Below are 21,187 nucleotides of genomic sequence, written 5' to 3' on the forward strand. Positions count from 1 at the left end.
TGTCCTAGAATTCATTAGCAAAGTTTAATAATGCAAGAGAATCGAATAAATATATCGAGATGTTCTAATGTTATAGGGAATCAATCCTTCGTTCAATGTGATCGCGGTAAAAAATACTGCTTCATTGAATGTTTTAAAGTCGTGGACTTGTCCTGCAAGAAGAGAAGTAGCGAATAGATATACCCTATCGGATCAAGATGAATAAATAAATTTCGCTCGTAAAGAGGTGTTTGTGTTAGACAGACTTACTTTATTTTGTTTGCTTCCGAAAACTTTCTCTCATTTGGTCCACTGGTTTAGTTAACTTACGGTCGTGGGAGCTTTTCATTGAGTTGGATCACTTCTCTTCGTGTAAGCTTTGTCAAAAAAAGACATTAATGTGAGAAAAAACTTTCGGAATAAGATTAAATAGAGGGTTCGGGTTCAATTACTTGCCTTGAACTGGATTGGTTGATAGGTTCGACTTTCCTACACACTATAAGATGATCGTTCCAGAAGAAGGAGATTTCTGCCTGCATAAATTTGAAGATTGCACAAGATACATGCTCGGGTATTAGCGTAAATATAGAAATAATTTATATGACGCAAGACATTGGGTTCACAGCTAAATTAACTCACTGTGTATGCTTGAATCGACCAGATTAGTTTGATTAAATGCGTATCCATGTCTTCATAGCATGCGAACAAACTTTATGCAACTTCTCAACAAGTTTGTTGATTGCTTGACTGAATCCTGAGCCAAATCGGACGCCTCCCTGCATCGAGGGAATGATCTGACTTTGACAGGCTATTGATAAGGATTACGCAACTAAAGAAACCTTGATGTACTTGAAGAAATTTAATTTAATTTAATTTGAGAAATCGACATTTATATCAAAATTAATGCTGGCAGGAGATGGTAAAGTATCCATAAAAGATTATATAGACACAAGGAACTTACCGTCGGATCATATGGTTTCTCCTCTGTCTCGACAGGAACATCGTTGAGGGATGCAAGGATTTCCACAAATTGCTTGTTTATACTAAGATAACTGTTATTGATTTTCTCCTCTCCTTCAGTTTGCACTTTGATCTCGGCTTTAACTCGCTCGAAACTATCCAAAATGGGCAGCAAAGTTTCCACAACTTCGCCCCCTGCATTTGAAACTACAGAAAGCTGCTCCCTTTCCATTCTCTTTCGGAAGCTATCAAACTCGGAACTGATTCTAATAACCAGAACTTTTGCATACGACAACTCCTCAGATAGCGCAATCCGTCTCTTCTCAAGATCAATTTTTTCATCCTCAAGGGATTTAAGAAGGGATTCTACTTCAGTGACTTTTGCCTCATCTTTACTTGCTAAAGCCTCTTTCAATAAATTTAAATAAGCTATAGTTGAAGAAGTATTCTCGTCTACAACTGTATCATCACTCTCACTAGAAGCATCCACCTCAACTGCTTCATCAATGTTCCACTGTTGATAAAAATAAAGATTTTTAGTCGTGAAGAAAAGAGTAATGTTATTTCTTGCTAGAAAATATATTAACAAACTCTGTTCGTTACCATTTTCACTAGCAATAACTGCTATATTGAGTACAACTATAATGTGAATAAATGAAACTAACGATTGTATTATATGTTTGGTTACCAGCTTGTTAAATGCATCTTACATAGTTGCAGTAATCAATATATATATATATATATATATATAGGAGCATTCGTCATAGACAAACCACCAGCATCTACAAATGTAGGAAAACACCATTCTATGTCTAACACTTCAGATGACAAGAGAAAATTATGGTATTCGTCATTCAGTGCAGTAACTTCAAGCGAAGCACAGACAAATGCAACATTTCATGGCCCTCAATAGGGTTTAGCCATACCTATATATATATAGGAGCATTCGTCATAGACAAACCACCAGCATCTACAAATGTAGGAAAACACCATTCTATGTCTAACACTTCAGATGACAAGAGAAAATTATGGTATTCGTCATTCAGTGCAGTAACTTCAAGCGAAGCACGGACAAATGCAACATTTCATGGCCCTCAATAGGGTTTAGCCATACCGGTCTGTTACTATGCTGATTGGGTCAAATCAACGTACCCAATTAACAAATGTCTATAAAGAAAATAACAAATATTGATATAATATATAGCACATTCTATAATTAATGTAGCAAAATATTTCCTAATTTTAACAAAATATATTTTGATTTCAACCCAATAGAGTTTGATCCAAACAAAAAATGTCTATAAAAAAGTAACAAATATTAATATAATATATAGTACATTATATAACACAATATATACTATTTGTCTTGTGACGATTTGCTAATTGTTTCAAGTTAATATGCTAACTTAGTAATATTCTATATAACCCTAACCGCCGCCTAAGACATACACTAGGTTCAAAGTCAGCTCAAAATTTTATATAGAAGGCTTATTGAGCTCTAGCCCAGTAAAAATCAAGCCAACTTTGGATCATTAATTGAAAAATTCAACTCCACACATCCATCAATAGCTCCAGTTTTCTGTATGTTAGCAAAGTACTAACATTGTTCTCACCACCTATACATGATTTTCCCCCCATAGCATTAACAATTATATGAGGCAAAAAGTAAGAACACAGTTTGCATATAATCATCATTATTAGAGCTCCAACCCCCAATATTGCAATGTAAAATTTGTATACGGAGCAAGAAAATACAATCAATATATGCAAGCTGTGTTAATTTACACAATATAATCGGGATATAATGTTGTAAATAAGTCACTTGTGTATATAAATCAAATCAATAAATATACAGAAAATAGTTCATCCAACAGCACCACTGATCAAGAGATCATTTATTTATTTTTCAAGAAAAACATTGGTAGACATTTTGAAGTTGAGGATCAAGTCAGTGGACATGTTTTTCCATCATTATTATCTTCTGTATACGCACATGAAATGTATATAATTATATATATATATATATATAATAAAAATATGTTAGTTCTAAATGAAACAAAGAGTCTTGCCTAAGTAAAGCAAGAGCAGATTCATCAGTTCACCATAAATCTACAGGAAACAAAGAGTATTCCGAACCACTGTCACATTCTACTTCCAAAACTTGACAATAGTTCATCAGCTCACATTCGTGCACGCAATCACAAGCTGCTCACGCCATTAAAAAGCGATAGATATTAAATAAGAAGCAACTAATAATTAATTTGCTGTCCTCAAACAACCAAACTTTCTGCAAGAAATTCAGCAGTCAAATGAAGTAGCTCAGCGGATAAAATGATTCAACTTCACGAATAAAATAATACTAACAACAACCAAAAAGACTCGTCAATTGCAGTTAGAGATAAAATTACCTCAAATTCAGGTTCGGATTCGGTCTCCGATCCTTCAACCCGAACCTTCACTAGCGTTTCATCTTTGGTCTCCATAGCTTCTCCATCAGCAGCAAAGGTAAAGAATTTCGGAGCCGGCCGGGTCGACATTTTGATAACGCTCCTCCAGCAACGATCACCGTAAACACGACACCGCAATACTGACAATCTATCGCATTCAAAGCAACCTCCGCGAGGGAGTTTCCGACTATAAAAACCTCCAACGTCACTGCATAGATACGCCGCCGGTGCACCGACAGAAGGCGGCGTTCGGAACACCGTCGTAGCCATCGGAGAGAGCGGAGAAGAGGATAACCGGCGGTAGGAGCAGAATGTGTCACGAATCGAATTTGGGGCTCTGTCGTATTCGAATCGTCTCGAATATCCACAATTATTAATCATATTAATTAAAATTAATAACTCATAATTTTAAAATTCCTCTGTGCAATCTTAAATTAATTAGGGTTAACAATGGGACGTATCGTCAGGTTCAGGTTTGGCGGACTCGAGAGATCCGACCCGAATACGGCTATCGGATCCTACCTGAAATATATTTTATAATTTCGATAGATTCACATACTTCAAATATTTTTTTTTGTAATTTTTAAAAATTAAATTCGAAGTTATCCGTATATATTAAAATTTATGTATTTTTATCTAAAAATATTATAATAAATAAATTAATTAAATTTAAAATAAGTGGATCGAATTTGAATCCGGACTCAAATATACTCCGAACCCGTTGGCATCACTAAAATTAATGAACTAATAATAATAAACAAAATATTGGCTGTCATACAGATTTAAAATTTTAAAAAACCATGGGGGTAAATATGAAATAATACAAAACTTCAAGGACTGCATCGAATTTAACCAAAAGTACTACCGACAGTACAAAATTCATCCTTCCAGTTAACGTACAACAATTAAATAATAATGTACAACACATCGAAGCGCAGCAGACAAAGTGCCATCCTGGCGGTAGCATTTTCCCTGCAGCAATAATGACAGAACCACGTCATGATTCACATAATTGAAAGGAGCGAGCGGAGAGGGAGAGACAGAGCTGATTCGAAGTTGCGTTACGTCAACTGTGGAGCGTAATCCACTCTCGCTCTAAGCTTCCAGATTCATTTCGGAGTATTGATTCCGGTTTTCGCCTTTTGATGTTATGGTATGCTGAGTTGTGGCAGAGTTGTTGAATTTGTGCAGCAATGAGTAGCAAAAGAGAAGAAGAACGAAACGAGAAGATTATTAGGGGTCTTCTGAAGCTCCCTCCCAATCGAAGATGCATTAACTGCAACAGCTTGGTAAAATTGGTGTTTCCCCCTCGCTAATTTATACCGTTTTCGATTTTGAATTTTTGTTGCCTTCTTGCCAAATCTATTGACTCTTTTGTACACAAACTAGTGTTCTCGGTGGGTGCAGTAGTGTATGTTGAAGTTGCTCTTTGATATTTTGGCTTCAATAGTGTTTTCATTTCCTATCGTTTGTATTGTGCAATTAGTTTGTTGTTCTGAATCTTAGAAACTATACCTCTGAGTATTGAACTATTGATATTGTTAGAAAATTGAAGTAAGTTTGAGCATATGATTTAGATTCATCTTTGATGCATTTTATTTTATTTTATTTTTCATCGTCTGCAGGAATTGGATTGTTGTTTATTTTTACTTTTTTGCATATTATAGATTTTCTTTTTTCTTTTTTTTTTTTTTTTTTTTTACTTTTGGATGCAGGGGCCGCAGTATGTCTGCACAAATTTTTGGACGTTTATTTGCACTACATGCAGTGGAATACAGTGAGTGTTTGCGTTTCTTTTGGATGTGTTTAATTTTTGTTCTTTACTGTGCCGTAGATTCTGTTATTTCGAAGCAATGTTCATATAAAGAGTCATTTTTAGTAATGAGTTAAGGTGTTTTGCAATATCCGAATATTGATTTTTTGATAAGGAACCTTTGGAATATTAAATGCTAGGAAAACAAATATTTCTGAGATTATCTACTTTTGGAGTCTTCATTCTGGAGGGACTTTAAGATGCTATCTAATTCAAGAAGTTGGATGTATCAATTTAAAATTATGCTTACCTCATAAGTGCATCAGAAAACTTGTGACTAGGTAGGTAACTAAAGCAGCAGCTGAAAGGATGGTTAGCTAAATCTTTAATGTCTAATTGTGTGATAGATCTTGCACTTAATTAAGATTACAATTGCTTTCTGGATAACTCGATTATTGCATTTTGACAACCAATTGTTGTCTAGGATGTTATTAATATTGTCATTAGTAGGAGATAGATCTCTTTTTATATCTTGATTTTTTCTTAGTTCTCTTCTTTTTTTAGTCATTGTGTATTTACAAAATGTGTTTGTGTTGTGTTAAAGCCGTGAGTTTACACATCGTGTCAAGTCCGTTTCCATGGCTAAATTTACTTTTCAAGAGGTGGATGCTCTTCAGAAAGGGGGTAATCAGGTAAATGGAAACTCCTTGTTTGTTTTAACACATGAATAAATGAGTTTCCATGATATTAACAAGGCGTAACGCTTGTAGCGTGCAAGAGAGCTATTTTTGAAGGGCTGGGACCCCCAAAGGAACAGAGTTCCGGACAATAGGTTGAAGTTATAAACCTTGATTAGATGATACAATTGGTTTTCCTTAAAGATTGAAGTGTTAATTTGTTTTGTGTTGCAGCAATGTTGAAAAAGTTCGAGAGTTCATAAAGAGTGTATATGTGGATAAAGTGTATTCCAAGGAGACATCGTCTGATAGGCCTCCAAGAGACCCGCAGGTTGTATTGCTGGACTGGAAGATCCAAAAAGTTAATGAATTTGAGATGGTTTAAAGTTTTCTTGTGGACTAACTTGATCATGAACTACTTTTGATAGAGCTTACGAAGCCATGAAGACGAAATGAGGAGAGCTAGCTCGTACCATTCTTACTCTCAAAGTCCACCATATGATTTTCAGTACGAAGAACGCCAATATGGGAAACATGCACCGGTACTTACTAGAAAGCCTGGTTCAGATCGAGGCCTTTATGAAGGAAAGCTTGCTAGTTTCTTAAGTCCTACTCATTTAAGCGACGATGGGTTTGCAAATGAGGGATCGCATCCCAGGGCGTCCGATTATTCTGCTTCTGGTGGAGGTACTCCTTTCAGATCTGATGTGTTATCTCCGGTCTCTCGGGGAGACTTTGGAAGTCCTTCTAGTGAGAACTCAAGAAATACCTCCGAAGAAGTTCCACAGCTTCAGACAATGACACATATTTCAGGTGCAAATAGAGGAACAATATTGCATCCACAGGTGAGATTTCTCCCATCCCATTGTCTGTATATTATGAAGATATCAAACTGTGAGTTTTTAGGTATAATTCATTCAAAAATGGCCTATGAGAAACGCTCGAATGTTTTGAAAGCTCATCATGTTACATTGGTAGCTTAAAATTGATACATTGTATACTAATCTTCATGCAAGTAAGTTAAAAATGCTCATTCACTGACTTCTAAATTCGATATTCTTGTGTGCAGCGAACTATGTCTACAGGAAGCTTCGAATCCGGCAATTCCACGTCTTTCAAATCTACAGAGCACCCCCTGCCTGAAGTTGGCTCCAATCCTGATAAAATCCACCTGGAAAAATCGGTATCCCTTCCTTCACTGCCGCAATCATCCACATCCCCAACATTTGATGGTTTGGACCTCTTCAGTACACCTTTTTCACAAAATGCCGATATTGCACCTCAAACCGGTAGTAATTCTCAGCTGCCATCCGAATTGTTAGCTCAGTCTGTTAATATAGAGCTGCAGCCTCCGGTTTCTTCGATTTCTTCATTCACTGAGCAAAAGCCATCGCAAATATCTCAGCCACCATTAGATTTGTTCGCCGCTCTATCTCAGCAACAACCTTCTGCTTCTTTTAACGAAAACGCTTCTGATGTCGTAGCACCAGATACTGGAGGATGGGCAACATTTGATATACCGAAGAATCCGATGCCTATGGGTACTGACAAATCTGCCCCTCCCCCATTGCCATCTTCTGATGAAGATATTTTGGCGAAGATGAACCCATTTACTTTTACTACGAGTTTGCATCAAAATTCCTCCGAGCGCGAATCTTCGGCCCCAACAATGACGAATGCTTTTGGACATGATTGCCTACAGAATGTAGAAGCTGCTGTTAATCACACTGAGGTAATTTATTCGTCTTTACTGGGATTTTTTTATATCATTTTCCTTTGAACTATTTTGAACTTCTGGAAATGTAACTTTGCTTAAATTTTCTACAGCTATGGAGCGCATTTGGCAATTCCACCGGCGAACGCTTCATCCAAAATTTTGCGCAGAATAATGAACAACCCGAAACAAATAAATACCTTGGTTTCGGCGCACACCAGGTTGCTACTATCAGCTGTGAATCAGGTAAAAGGTGTTTTCATGAATAGATTATCTGATATCCTTTCGTGCAGGCGAAGGGTAGCGACAACTACTTAAGAACCACAAATGAGACCGGACCAAATGATTTTCCCGTAGCATCAGCAGTGGTAAAAACTTATAAAGACTCACACAATCTCAGGGTCTCTTCGATTTTCCGGACAATCTACTAAGTTTTTTTTATTCAATGACAATTCTGTGTGCAGGCTGATACCTATCCATTTGCAACGGCCCTAAAGCCGTCCAATCCATTTGACATTCCCTTTGATTCTGACGTAGACTCGGGCAATAAGGTACGTACGTATCTAGTAAATACATGGAGTTCATATTTCTTCTAGCTATATACAATTTTGAGCATTCCCGAGTATGATACTACAGATTATTTAGAGAAGTGATCGGGTTTAACCAATAGCACCTCCATAATTTATCAGTTATCATTAAATAAGTTTACTACAGATCTAAATCTAGAGATAAACACATGAAGTTAAATCTTTTACAGAGGATATTGGAATTCTTCTTTTCTTTTTTTTTTCTCTCCTGCTCGAAAACTCTTTTATGGAGGCGAGAAAACGGTGAAATGCTTTCAGTTCAATTCTCAGGTTTGGAATGTGAGCTCTTTGCAAGGTGCTTTACCGACTGGCCAAATCCCGGCTGCTTCCCATATCGGAGTACACGAATCGTGGTTTCCTGAAACTTCAATCCCACTCTATACCTCTGTTCCTGGTGGAGTTTCTTTTGATTCAACCACGGGTACTTTTCGCCATCCTATTATTACATACATATTATATTATCAAAACATTCCATAGTTCTTGTATTACACACCTTATCATCGATGCTTTAATTTATTCTTCAGGGTCGTTGGGATTTATGGCCGGACAAGCACCATATGCCCAGATACCGTAAGTTTCAGTTTCTTTACTATGCAAACTGCGATTCTTTATGAAAATACATTATTTCATCTCATACAAACATTACGGCCTTTTGGCAGAAATATGCATGGGCAAGGGCCTGTTGCATCATCAATTAGCAGAAATCCTTTTGCATGATGTTCGATATATCCTGTGTCTATCGACTGGTTTATGAGTATATCAGCAAGCCGTGCTCGATTGCGGCAATGGTTCTTTAGAGGTAAAGTCGGCAAAATTGTGCTGGTTTTTTCACATTTGTAGACTATTTGGGGCTCTGCTGTGCTGTTGGATACGGAGGAGGTTTTATTGTGTATGTATAATTTGTTTTCTATATGTCGTATTTTGCAGTTTTCATGAGTGAAGCGGAAACAAATCTCATCTTAATAATTGAATTGCATGTGTAATATTGCCATTTTTCTATTATCATTATTGAGTTTATTCATTTTGTATTTCTGAACGGCCGGAGGTGTCACAAGTTTGATGTTGCGGTCACCAAGCCACCCCTTACTGTTTTATTAGTATAAACTAGAGCTCGCAAACAAATCAGGTCGAGTTCGGGTCGGCTATAGACGGATTAGAAAACTTTTGATCTGAACTTGACCTATTCAATTAAATGAGTTGATATATGCAATCTTAACCCGACCTTTTTCTATAACCTGTTTAAGTCTAAATTTTTTAAATTTAAATTTAAAATTTCAATTTCTACTAACAAAATTTTCAAATGCATAATATATATACATATTAAAGCAAAAACTATTGATTTATATCATTAAAATCGATTTCAAGAGTCAAATTTTAGCTTAAATTTTATTTTGTTTTATTTTTATAAGTTGGCCATGAATATTTGAATTGAATTAGTAAAATTTAAAAAATATATTTAAATTTAAAGTAATATTAATTAAATAGGTTAGACAGATTATTTTTGGTTGAAAATTTGGACCTAAACATGACCTATTTAATTATATGGGTTAAACTAATTTGACCCAATTATTAATTGGGTCAAAAATCTCAACCTATACCCAATTATTTCGAGTCAGGTTCAAGTCGGGTTATCAGGTCAGGTCAAATTTTCCCTAGTATAAACCAGTGGACAGAGGTAATATTTATACCTACATTTAGAAAAAAAAATGTAACTGCTGATGCAAATAAATAAAGAAAAGAACCATAGATAGCATAGCTATAAACTGAACTTCAGTGACCACAAATGCTTCTCACAATACATACAGATTATAAGTTAAATTTTCGAATTCAAATCCCCCGGCTAACTAAATGATCGCAAGTTATTCAAGTTTGTGTCATTTTTGTTTCTATACATGACTAAACAGACTATATAATGGTCAAAATCCGAGAGACATTGCGATTGTACCTTGTCACAGATGTGTCCTACTGCGCCTCATTTCCTCCGGTGGATTTTTCCTCATTTTTGAACTCGGTTGCTGCTTCCCCCTCGATCTCATTTTGTTTCGACTCTGAGATATTTCTTGAAACTAGTTGACCAACCTTGACGTATTTCTCCATGAACTTATATTCCCATTCTTGCAAAGCTTCCAACTCGGAAGCACTTAGACCTTCAACATTCCCCGTGAGGTCTTTTGGGTCGAAAGACATGAGGGCCAGAGCTCGGCTTGCATCCCTTCCAGCAAACATAGCGTACGGTCCACCGGGTCCGTAGAACATCCTGGGATAACATCAAATCGAACTACTTGTCATTCTCCTTATATTTTTGCTACATAGTAAATCAATACTCCATCTGTTCGCCATATATATATATATATATTTTCTTTCCATTAATAACAAAAAACTCTTACACATACTTTAATTTATACCCTTCAACACTATATCTCGTGGACGGAAGGAGTATTACATACATTTATAATTAGGCATAATGGGGTAGATAACATGTAGGCTTTGTTCATTTGTGTTTTCAACACCTTTTCATAATCATATCATTCTGAACAGCTAAACTTTAAGCAATCTACGGCAAAAAGCCTTTTCCAAACATTATTTCAACACAGGCTCTATATAAGACAGCACATTTAACTACTATTATTTTCTATTCCAAAAAATTCAAATCTAAAACTAATCCAAAACATAGCTGTAGTGGTTGCAAGTGTTTCATCACTTTATATATAGCAACACATATAACCACTATATTGAATCCCATTTCTCCACAATCCTCAAAGGCACAATTTCATGTGCATCAATCCCTTAGTGCATGATTAGAATCAGAACAATGCACAGAACAGTTAAAAAACTATTATTCGAAAATTAAATGCAAGAAAATAAATAAAAAAAAGGCCAAACAACAATCTTTAGCACAAAACAACAGCAGATAACCACCCAAGGATTGAGAATAGCAATTTCAAATCAAGAAAACACATTAAAAGCAGAAAATAAATGAAAAAAAAGGTTAAACAACAATCCTTAGCACAAAACAACAGCTGATACCCACCCAAGGATTGAGAATAGCATATTCAAATCAAGAAAACACATTAAAAGCAGAAAAAAATAGACAAGGCATGTTGATCCCGATAGTCTGCTTATGAACATTTCCTTTTTCTCATTTAAGTTTTCACCAATGATTCCCATTTTGAGATTCTAGTAAGGCAATTATAGCAATTTCTGCTTTCATTATCATAATCAAAAGTCGAGCAAAATTCTCTGTTTTGGAAATAAAAAATAAAAAATTCACACTGTTTAGCTCGATTTCTCTTTCTTATCAATTATCATCCACAATGAATTCTAGCTGGTTTCAATGCCAAATGCTGATTCTATGTATTAACTTCTCCAACCGAATCAATTCATTAAGTCGATCATATTCATGTTACAAACAACATAAGCACTAACTTTAACTAGAACTCGATATGAGATGTTATACGTATCTATTACTGACTATTCAGTTGAATTAAGCAAAGTACTAATCACTTTCATGATGAATTCTTCTATCATTTCTCCAACAATTGACAGAAAAAATTGCAGACACACAGAGGAAGGGGAATTTTCGTTAGCGGATCTGAATTGGACGCGCTAAAGCCATATCACAACCAAAATTTCAATCGGAGCTAACTGACGAACCTGGAACGGGATACATCATAGATCTGTCCTTTGATCGCCATGAGCAAGGGCTTGTTCGAGTCGGAGCCATCGTACGCCTTCAGCTCCTCCTCAGTTACGTCGCCTAGCTGCACCGGCTCGCGGATGGCAATCTCGTAGCCTCTCTTGACGGCGGCGTAGTCATCGGCAGCAACAAACATGCCGCAGACCACCTTGTAGGTGACAAACATGAGCGCCAGTATCGTGAAGAACGCCGCCGGCGACAAACCGGTGTAGGCGTCGATCGAATGTGTTACCGTCTCCCAGATCGCCATGGAAGCCTCCTCCCAATGGATTGGCGATGAAAATTAGGGTTTGGTAAAAGGATTCGTTGGTGAAGCTGATGGATAGAAACTACCATTTAAACCCTCCGCTACTAAGGTACTGTTTGGTTACAGAATATAACATTTTTTTTAAAAAAAGAGCAGCAATACCATGAGGCGTGATTCTTGCGGACTGACTAATTGGCTGCCATTAAAAAAAAATGGTACTCCCTTTATAAGATTTTGATATATATATATATATATATTTAATTTTATGTATAAATTTGTAGTTTAAGTAAAATAGGAAATAGATATTTGGATAAACGAAAATTACGAAAATATTATCTTACAAAAAAAAAAATAATACCTTAAATTGTGACCAAAGGAGTATTAATTATTCTCTCTAAGATACTTTTAAGTGAGACATAAAAATAATAAAAATAATACTTTGAATTAGATCGAGTTTTTATCGAGCAGAGTCGAATTCGCCGTTGAGCATATCTCGAATTTTCTTTGGCATTCATTTTTTGTATCATTTGGCTAAGGTTCTATCTTTTCCGGACTTTCCAAGTCCACATATTGTTCACAGTGATGTGAAGAGCCGACTTCAGAGACTTCAGAGTCTATGTCTGATGCAAACAAGTTGGAGTCTTGTTGGTTGCCTTTGCTCGAGTCTTTGCTATCAAATTTTCGGTTATCTTCATCCTTCATGCGACTTGCATACGCTTCAAAGTCGAAGCTTTCCTCGCCTTTCCCGCCAAATATAGTTTCCAGTTTGTCCATGTCGAATAGAGCTTCCATTATTTTAATCGTATGAGGCTGATTTGAGTATACGAAATTTACCTTCTTGAACGTTTTTGGCTCGAGAAAAGGCTTCACCAACTTCAATATGAAGAAAGAAAAGTTTAGGATTGAATCTCTGGCGAAAATATACGTCGATGCTTCAAAAGTATTGAGGAAACGTACCAACCAAAATGATTCAAAAACTTTGGGAGGTGTTACGTACGAAATTTAGAATTAGGTTAAAAGCCCAAGGTAAAAAGAAGAGTGGGCCTGGCAATAGGGTTGATTGAACTGGCTGAAGGACACCGTGAGGAAATCAAGGAAAATAAATTTATTTATTTCTAAGGAAAATACAGGTCGGAAGGTTTTCAAGTCGGTAGGTCCTCAGGACGGAAAGACCTCAGGACGGAAGGTTCTCAGGTCGGTAGGTCCTCAGGACGGAAGGACCTCAGGACGGTAGGTCCTCAGGACGGAAAGACCTCAGGTCGGAAGGTCTTCAGGTCGGGAGGCCCTCAAGATGGAAAGACCTCAAGTCGGAAGGTCTTCAGGTCGGGAGGTCCGCAAGACGGAAAGACCTCAAGTCGGAAGGTCTTCAGGTCGGGAGGTCCGCAAGACGGAAAGACGATGGGCCGGAAGGTTTTCAAGTCGGGAGGTCCTCGAGACGGAAAGTCGTCGAGATGGGATATCCGCAGGTCGGGTAAACTGTAGGTCGGATAGAAGGCGGAGTCGGACAAACGCGGAGGCCTTTGATCAAAGACAGGGGGCGGTTGATATGGAGGTCGGCCCAAGTGGGGTCGGGCGAAGAAGTAGGTCGGACGAAGGACGAAGTCGGGCCAAAAGAGCGGAAGGTCTGTGGTCGGCTCAAGGAGTGAAATATAGGGAATTTTGGTCTGCTGGGGACACGTGTCAGCATGAGAAAGGTTGGAAGACGGTTGAGAAGGAGACGTTGTAACCGTTCGGGTGACGGTTTTCAGTACGGTTTCCCAGGGAATATTTAAGGATTTGGATCATCATTTGGCAAGGCATCTTCAATCAACTTCAACAAAGCAAAGTCAGATTTGGGGATCACCACTTTAAATTTCAGTATTTTATTTTCCAGTTTATTTTATGTACCGTACAGTGTTTAGAGATTCCTAATCTCAGGCACTAATTAATCAAGTTTAAGGATATTTTCTATATCTTTGAATTTTACTTTATTTTTGTTGAAAAATTACATCAACAAATTGGCGACCACAGTGGGAGCAAGACAAAATTGCTCATTCCAATTCCGGCGATAATTTCATACGTCTTAGATCCGGCCGAATCATCGGAAGGGTTATGGCAGGTTCACAACCGCAATCATCTTCGGCACCGGTGGGAGAATCCGTTCCACCACCTATTGTGCCAAATGCCGGGGAAATCCCACAACCACCAACTGATTGGTGGTCTTATGTTCAACAAATGAACAACCAGCATACTTTGGTTATGCAGAATATGTTGCGTGAGCAACAAACGAACATGTTGCGTGAGCAACAGAGTCTGATGCAGAACATGATAGATCAAGCACTGTCAAGGGTTAGTCTTCAACCCACTCAAACTCCACCAGGAGTATCACCATCCAGACAACAGGCAAATTTCGCGGGGCCATCATTCGTGGACAGTACATTCCCAAGTGCCACAAATCCCAACCGAATGGATCGGGGAAAAACTCCTTTGACTTTTCCCAACAATGTTCCACTGGGACCAAGGGTTACCAATTCGCAGCCGAACAATACAAGGGAGGACAGGCCTGAAGGATATATACATGATCCGATTCATATTCCTGTGCAGGATCCGTTCCAGGTTCCTGATCATCAACGCTTTCATGTAGATCCTGATGAGATTGCACATATATTAAGGGATCAGTATGGATTAACTCCTCAGATGGCTAACCGCCCTGCATATCAAAGACCTTTCCCAGAAAGGATCATTCATGAACACCCTCTCCCAAGGAATTTTCGACCACCCGACTTTCATGCATTCTCAGGGGAGGACGGATCTTCCACCATAGAACATGTTGGTCGTTTCACAGCACAATTAGGAGAAGTTGGCAATAACCCTTTTTATAAGTTACAGCTGTTTGGTTTGTCTCTTACCAGAACGGCGTTTTCATGGTTTGTAAGTCTACCTCCTGGACAAATTCAGACATGGGAAGGACTGGAGATGGCATTTCACGCTAGATTCTTCAATCCTTTACCAGTTGTTTCTTTAACTGATTTACTTGAATTGAGACAGTATCCAGAAGAAACTGCTTCACAGTTTATCGAAAGGGTGCGATTGATGAAGGGACGATGTCCTACGGTAATCAGTGAAAAAGAGGTGACCAATTTAGTGGTCCGGAATATGCATACTCGCTTAAGAAAGGCACTCACTGCCCTAGATGTTGAGGATTTGGCAAGTCTTACATCCAAGGCAGGACGTTTAGAGTCTTTGTTCAGAGAGGAAGATCAGCATAACAGGCGTAATAGAGGCCAACATATGGCGAGTATGGGAACAGAAACATGTGACTTTGATTTTAATTAGTCAGAAGAGATGGCAGCCGAAATCCTTTCTGGAAAACCTTATGTCTGCCCTAAATTGAAGCCAGTACCAGGATCTGAAGGAAAGGAGCAACCGACTTTTGACAGTTCGAAAGTTGATGAAATCTTTGATATCTTATTGACTGATGGGCAGATCCGTATTCCAAAGGGGCAAAGATTGGCCACTAAAGAAGAAATCAAGGGGAGACCATATTGTAAATGGCATAATTCTTTCACACACAATACAAGTCAGTGTACTCATTTCAGGAAGGAAATTCAAAAGGCCATCAAGACAGGTCGGCTCAAATACATCACTCTAGGTGTAGACCAGCAACCGTTTCCGAAAGTAACAACTGCAATGGTTGACATCCAACCAAGTTCGGAAACAAGGAAAAGTTCGGTCAATAGTGGACAAACAGGGGAGCAAACTCAGGCAAGTCCCGGAACAAAGAAAGGGAATCAGCCAAACAGCAGCCGACCGGAAGAACGACTCAAAGTTGTTGAAAGGGCAGTCGCTGAAAAATGGGACCGTCCAGACGGTTCTTTTAATGTGGAGGTGAAGGAAAAGGTTTTAGTGCGAGACCACCCGACCAGAAAAACGGGTTCAGTCGGGAACGATTGGGCTCGAAATAAAAAACCTTTACCCGTTGATATAGATCCTCGTTTCCCAGGTATGAATCGTACACAGATTCGCAATGCCAAACGCAGGTATGCTGCAAAGTATGGGAAACGAGTTCCTGCAGTACAACAAAGAACCGACGAACAAAATGCAGCCGACCACTTGACAGGAGATCAGTCCATTAGAGTCTTTACAGAACAAACGACCGACGAGCAGGGAGCGGCCATTCAGTCTCCAATAATTCGGTCCAGTCGGGTCTGGTCAGGAAAGCAACCGAAGGACGGATTAGGAGCTTCCGACTATACCAAAAGAAGTTCGTCGGGACAGGGGAAAGGTAAAGGAATGGCAGATGAAATAATTAAAGGTTTTAGATGCCAATATTGTGAACGGATCAACATCAATCCATCTCTTGAAGAATTCCGTATTGAATCCTTGACGGTTCAATCTCGAAATAAGACGAAGGAAGAAGTGGTACCTACAGAGGAAAATTCAAGATCTGTTAAATCTCGTCTGGGACCACGAATCCCTTGTCGAATGACAGAGATTAACCAGATGAGTGATGAACCGACGTGGGCGAGTCTGGTAGATGATACTATGGACAAACCTTTATGGGCATTCTTGGCAGATGACGAATTAGAGGAAACAGAGTGGGCAAAGATTACAGATTCTGAGCCTCAGTCGGAAGCACCTTCAATTGTGTTTCCTCCTATTCCAGAGGGTGCGAACTCCCATTTGAAACCTCTGTATGTTAATGCTCACATTTGTGGGAAACCAATCACAAAGGTTTTCGTGGATAATGGAGCAGTCTTTAATGTTATGCCATTGAAGACTCTCAAGAAGCTAGGGAAAGGAATTCATGATCTGTCCCCTGTGGAATTCGAAATGACAAGTTTTACAGGGCAGCCGACCAAGCCTGAAGGTATGATGGTTGCCACCATTGAGGTCGGACCAAAGAAAATTTCCACTGTTTTCTTTATTGTGGACGCAGATACTACATACTCTCTTTTGCTGGGACGAGATTGGATTCATGCCTCTCAATGTGTGCCATCAACCTTGCACCAACAGTTAATGTTCTGGGAAGGACCATACATTGTTCAAAAAGATATTGGAAATGGCGCGTTCATTATTGTAAATCATGAAGGTAGAAGAGTACATGATTGTATTAATGTTAAATATCTGAAGAGGTATTATCCTGCCTTTTCAGATAACAAGACTGCCTGAAACAAAATATTATTCAGAACCCATTTGTGGGGTTCGAACCTACGGAAAGGTTCATTTCTGTTAGTCATCGTGTAGTTGTGAGAAATTTTCTGCCTCTGAATCAGACTTTTCATCCCAGTGAGTGGATATTAGCTCTGGTTCTTCTTCAATAAGATCTTCCAAATCTGGTCGGTACCTTTCCCATTGGCTTTGCATTTCATCTAAATCTTGATGGGTACGTGCTTGCATGTCTGTTATGGCTTGATGTTCACGATCAACAATGGTCCGTAATCTTGAGAAGACTTTTCGTTGGTTGGAAAAGATGTTATCCCAACCAAGATCTGGAAGTATAGTTGCTGCGTGATTTTCTATCATTTCCATGTGGTGATGGAGATCAGGAATGCGGCTAAGGATGTCACGAAGAGGTTCATACCCCTCAATGATTTTTTCCATCAGGCGGATGACGCGATGAATGGTTCTTCTTCCTCGTTGGGAGAATCGGAATTTGAAGTCTAGTTGCTTGAGTATATGTAACAAGTCTTCTGCATGGCCTCCAATAGGGTGATTACCCACAAAGAAGGGTTGAAGAACACCCTGCCAATTGTTTGATGGAACATAAGGTCGGTCATTCGCCATGTTTGTTAACACTTTAAGTGTTGTGATTTTCAAAATATGCCTTGGAATGTGTTTCTTAAAATGTGAGAAACAATGTTCTTTTAAAGAAGGAGTTTGTTTCTATTCCTACAAAGTTGGAAATTGAAAGGTGATCCTTGTTTTGTGAGACGAAAGAAAAAATGGATTACTAAGTCAAACGTGGTTACAGAGGGGAAAATATTACAACAATGCCCCTAGGGCAGTTTTTATATGGGTCCATTTGATTTCATCCCTGGATAGCCTTCTGGTATTGGCAGCCGTCTGATATCTTATGATGAATTGGGATCGGGCTTGGGTTTTCAGCTCTTGATCCAATTCAGCCTCATTTTTGGTATACTTCTCAAGCAGACGCTGTTCATTGGTAATTTGCTTATCCAGGGTAGACTGTTCTTTCCTCAGCTCCCGTAATTCTGCCTCCTTTTTCTGAATAGCTTCATCAACTTGAGCTTTCGTGCTAAGGAGACCACCCAGCCTTCCAGTAGTCTGCTGAAGAGATTCTCGGGTCTTAGCCAAAGAATTCTCCAGCGTTGTTTGATCGAAGTCGGGCTGGGGGGTTTCGGCTGACAGGAGTCCAATGACTAGCACTTCAGTCTTGAGCTCTGTAAGTCTTTCCATCAGCCGATGCAGAATGGAGACGGCTGGTGATTCCGTTGGAGTGTAAAAAAGAAGGCCACCAACCATCTGAATGAGCTTGTCCAATAAGTCGGACCTTAATTCGGACAGGGGACGGTTAATGGCCTCAGTGAACACAGTCTGGGCCTCCGCTGGAACCGGAACAGTCGATAGGACAGCTAAGTCCGAAGGCCCCTGCAAGTCCTACAATGTCAATAAATATTCCAAGGGAGTTGCAAATTTGTTCGGAGAAAATATGTGGTACCTCTGGGCGGACTGCTGTCAGTGAGGGGGGCAGCAATGAGGTCGGTCGAGTTGGGCAGACAGCTGGTATAACAGCAGCCGACTCGTCGGCTGCTGCGAATGGTCGCTGAGGTGCCGACCTGGGTCCCTATGGAAAGTAGTATTTGAAACAGTTAGTGTTTTTCGAAAGAAACGTTATGGCAGGTTGGGCTGCCACAGGTGGTTCTTCTGCCTGCCATTCGATGGCTAGAGGGAGCGCCGCTGCAGGTTGGACGGCTACATCTAGAATCACTGCAGCCAGGATCTCTGGGGCACCTTCGATTTCGGGATCAGCAGCATCAGGGATGTCGTTTTGAGGGTCAGCTTCGGCGAGGGCGGCTGGTTCTTCCTTTGACATAGCTGAGTCTGATGCCATGTATGGCGGCCGACCCATCTGGGAAGCAGTCCCCTCGCTGTCAGAAGAAACCCCTGCTGCTGATGGGATGGGTGAAGGTGTCTGTGGAAAAATCATGAAGATGTTTGTTGTTAAATATATTAAGGTTGATCGTCCGAATCCTAAGTCTTGCTGATAAAGGAACTTACTGGTTCTATAGGCATTGCTGGTAAAGATTGTCTCCTGGTCGGGGGCCTGGCCCGACCACTCCTCGGTACGGGAGGAAGAGTTTGCCTCCGCGTCGGGTCCTCCGCCCGACTGCTCATTGGCAAATTGGTCTGGACCAAAGGCCCGATTGAATGGTCGGTTGGTGCTGGCGTCGGTTGCATGGTCGGTGTCACCAAGGTCGGTTCTGGTGAATGAAATGAGTAAAATCAAAGTTACGATATAGTGAATTGGTTCACGGTGTTAAGAAACATTACCAATTCGGGGTCGGGTCCTTGCTGACGTCCTATTTATTCCAAGGTCTGCTAGTGTTTGCTGGTCGGTCCCCGAGGTCGGGGGTGTTTGCAGCTGGGAAGTTTTTCTTTTGCGCGTGGGACCACCAGATCCGATTCCCGGGGCGGTTGTTTGTTGTTGGGTGATAGTATGTCTCGCCGCCCCTAGAACCAATCCTTGGGGGGGGAGGAGTATGTTCAGCAACCGACCCTCATCAGGGGATATCAGGGACCATATAACCGACCACCATTCATTGAAAGTATCTACAATCTCAGGGTTGGAACGGAAAGGAATATAAGAATTGGAAATTATATACGTGGTGAGCTGGGAGATATAAGAAGGGATTGAATTAGGAAGGACTCGTCGGTCGGGACTTTGAAAAATTATTTGGGGACACGCGACGGGTCCAGGGATACCTTGGCAACAGCCGAACTGGCGCGCCATGAATTGAGGTTCATAGTTAAAAGTGTAAAAAGTTTTCTGCCCTTTTTTATCAAGTTTCTTGCTACTAAAAAGAGACCTGGGTTTGAGGGCGACGTCCCAGGCAAAAGGATAGGTGGGATGAGGACAAGGCTCAGGAGTCGGAAGCGGGTTTGGTACTGGAAAGGGCCAAAAATGGTCGGGAGCATAACCCGCATACTTTTTATACATAGAAAATCGAGAGTTACTGCGGGTATCTGTTAAAATGGCGGTTATTATTGGATCGGAAGATTGGAGTTTATTGCGTCCTGAGCAGAGTCGGTTGAGGACTAATCCTAAATGTTTTTCAGATGTTGGCATAGTGGGCGGAGATCCTAAGTTAAACGCGTTGGGGAAGTAAAGACGGAACCAAAGTTCTAAAAACCAAAAAGGACCCGACGCGGCAGTGTCTAATTTCCTATTATCGTTATCTGTTAAACGAAGGCTAACCTTGGTGAGTCCTTCAAACAGATTGGCTAAAAATAGAGTACCAAGGGAGAAGAACCGACCTGACGCAATATGAATGGCCAGGTCGAGGTGAGAAGGAAGAACACTTTTGGAAGGGGAAACAATGACGTACCTACAAAGCCAGAACAGAATAAAGGCAGTATGCTCCCGGTCGGTTACAGGGGTCCCTGGAGCCCCTTGCTGGTCGGTTGCGAACTTTGTCCAACCCCATTCCTTCACACATTGTAAAGACCATCCCGGATGGTCTTCTGATGGCTCCTGCCCATCTAGGGCTCCCATTACAGGGTCTTCACCCACGACTGGGAGATGTGCGATCATGGCCACGTCCATAAGAGTTGGGCCAAAGGGGGCCGATGGCAAAAGGAAAGTCCCATTTTCCGCATTCCAGAAGGCGGACATGGCCAACAGCACCTTCTCATGCAGGTTGATAGGCATGGTGGACAGTAGTATTGCTTGGTCGATCTTTTGGGATCGCCATTGGGTCTGGAAGTGTTCTGCTACTCGTCGATACCAAGCACGATACAGATCTTTTGGGTCTGTGAGATGGGTCTTGATGCTGTCTCGGATGCGAACTGCTTGGTAGTTGGGATTGTTGATAGCCAAGGAGTTGCGAGATTCCAGAACTTCCCTCATCCGATTTGAATCTTCAGGAGTAGTGCAATATGGACGGATCGTCGGAGTTAGTACTT

General features: G+C 40.1%; 4 protein-coding genes across 6 annotated transcripts; 1 reads left to right on the plus strand and 3 right to left on the minus strand.

The window, feature by feature from the left end:
- Position 1: 1 nt before the first annotated feature.
- LOC127264864 (uncharacterized) lies at positions 2-3,746 on the minus strand. Its single transcript, XM_051294418.1, has 6 exons — positions 3,348-3,746; positions 941-1,453; positions 619-755; positions 436-512; positions 250-356; positions 2-152 (listed from the first exon to the last, which is right to left on the minus strand). The coding sequence occupies exons 1-3, from the start codon at positions 3,654-3,656 to the stop codon at positions 651-653; spliced, it is 927 nt and encodes a 308-aa protein (XP_051150375.1). The 5' UTR covers positions 3,657-3,746; the 3' UTR covers positions 2-152; positions 250-356; positions 436-512; positions 619-650.
- Positions 3,747-4,382: 636 nt separating this feature from the next.
- On the plus strand, positions 4,383-9,119 carry LOC127264712 (probable ADP-ribosylation factor GTPase-activating protein AGD14). Of its 3 annotated transcripts, none has more exons than XM_051294214.1 (13): positions 4,383-4,675; positions 5,102-5,163; positions 5,744-5,831; positions 5,910-5,971; positions 6,051-6,147; positions 6,245-6,661; positions 6,886-7,548; positions 7,644-7,751; positions 7,824-7,898; positions 7,995-8,081; positions 8,376-8,538; positions 8,630-8,687; positions 8,777-9,119. In XM_051294214.1, exons 1-13 carry the CDS (start codon positions 4,580-4,582, stop codon positions 8,832-8,834), a joined length of 2,034 nt encoding a protein of 677 aa, XP_051150171.1. In that variant the 5' UTR covers positions 4,383-4,579; the 3' UTR covers positions 8,835-9,119. The 3 variants fall into 3 exon arrangements, with proteins under 3 accessions (XP_051150171.1, XP_051150175.1, XP_051150180.1); XM_051294218.1 differs by having other exon boundaries at positions 8,642-8,687; XM_051294223.1 differs by having other exon boundaries at positions 8,388-8,538.
- A 727-nt stretch (positions 9,120-9,846) lies between these two features.
- LOC127264727 (membrane steroid-binding protein 2-like) lies at positions 9,847-12,170 on the minus strand. Its single transcript, XM_051294230.1, has 2 exons — positions 11,772-12,170; positions 9,847-10,374 (listed from the first exon to the last, which is right to left on the minus strand). The coding sequence occupies exons 1-2, from the start codon at positions 12,062-12,064 to the stop codon at positions 10,080-10,082; spliced, it is 588 nt and encodes a 195-aa protein (XP_051150187.1). The 5' UTR covers positions 12,065-12,170; the 3' UTR covers positions 9,847-10,079.
- Positions 12,171-17,260: 5,090 nt separating this feature from the next.
- Positions 17,261-18,847, minus strand: LOC127263851 (uncharacterized). Its single transcript, XM_051293117.1, has 2 exons — positions 18,723-18,847; positions 17,261-18,652 (listed from the first exon to the last, which is right to left on the minus strand). Exon 2 carries the CDS (start codon positions 18,524-18,526, stop codon positions 18,026-18,028), a length of 501 nt encoding a protein of 166 aa, XP_051149074.1. The 5' UTR covers positions 18,527-18,652; positions 18,723-18,847; the 3' UTR covers positions 17,261-18,025.
- Positions 18,848-21,187: the final 2,340 nt, after the last annotated feature.

Source organism: Andrographis paniculata, unplaced genomic scaffold (genome assembly GCF_009805555.1).
Source record: "Andrographis paniculata isolate CXL003 unplaced genomic scaffold, ASM980555v1 Contig17END, whole genome shotgun sequence".
NCBI lineage: Eukaryota > Viridiplantae > Streptophyta > Magnoliopsida > Lamiales > Acanthaceae > Andrographis > Andrographis paniculata.

Bases quoted from the DNA above. Each gene is read 5' to 3' on its own strand.
- LOC127264864 (XM_051294418.1), bottom strand. From the start codon at position 3,656: ATGGCTACGACGGTGTTCCGAACGCCGCCTTCTGTCGGTGCACCGGCG. The intron at 1,454-3,347 runs GTAATTTTATCT...TTTTATCAACAG, and splicing joins AATCCGAACCTGAATTTGAG to TGGAACATTGATGAAGCAGT. The intron at 756-940 runs GTAAGTTCCTTG...CCCTCGATGCAG, and splicing joins AGAAACCATATGATCCGACG to GGAGGCGTCCGATTTGGCTC.
- LOC127264712 (XM_051294214.1), top strand. From the start codon at position 4,580: ATGAGTAGCAAAAGAGAAGAAGAACGAAACGAGAAGATTATTAGGGGT. The intron at 5,832-5,909 runs GTAAATGGAAAC...TAACGCTTGTAG, and splicing joins TTCAGAAAGGGGGTAATCAG to CGTGCAAGAGAGCTATTTTT. The intron at 6,662-6,885 runs GTGAGATTTCTC...TCTTGTGTGCAG, and splicing joins GAACAATATTGCATCCACAG to CGAACTATGTCTACAGGAAG.
- LOC127264727 (XM_051294230.1), bottom strand. From the start codon at position 12,064: ATGGCGATCTGGGAGACGGTAACACATTCGATCGACGCCTACACCGGT. The intron at 10,375-11,771 runs GTTCGTCAGTTA...ATGTTATCCCAG, and splicing joins TATGATGTATCCCGTTCCAG to GATGTTCTACGGACCCGGTG.
- LOC127263851 (XM_051293117.1), bottom strand. From the start codon at position 18,526: ATGGTTGGTGGCCTTCTTTTTTACACTCCAACGGAATCACCAGCCGTC.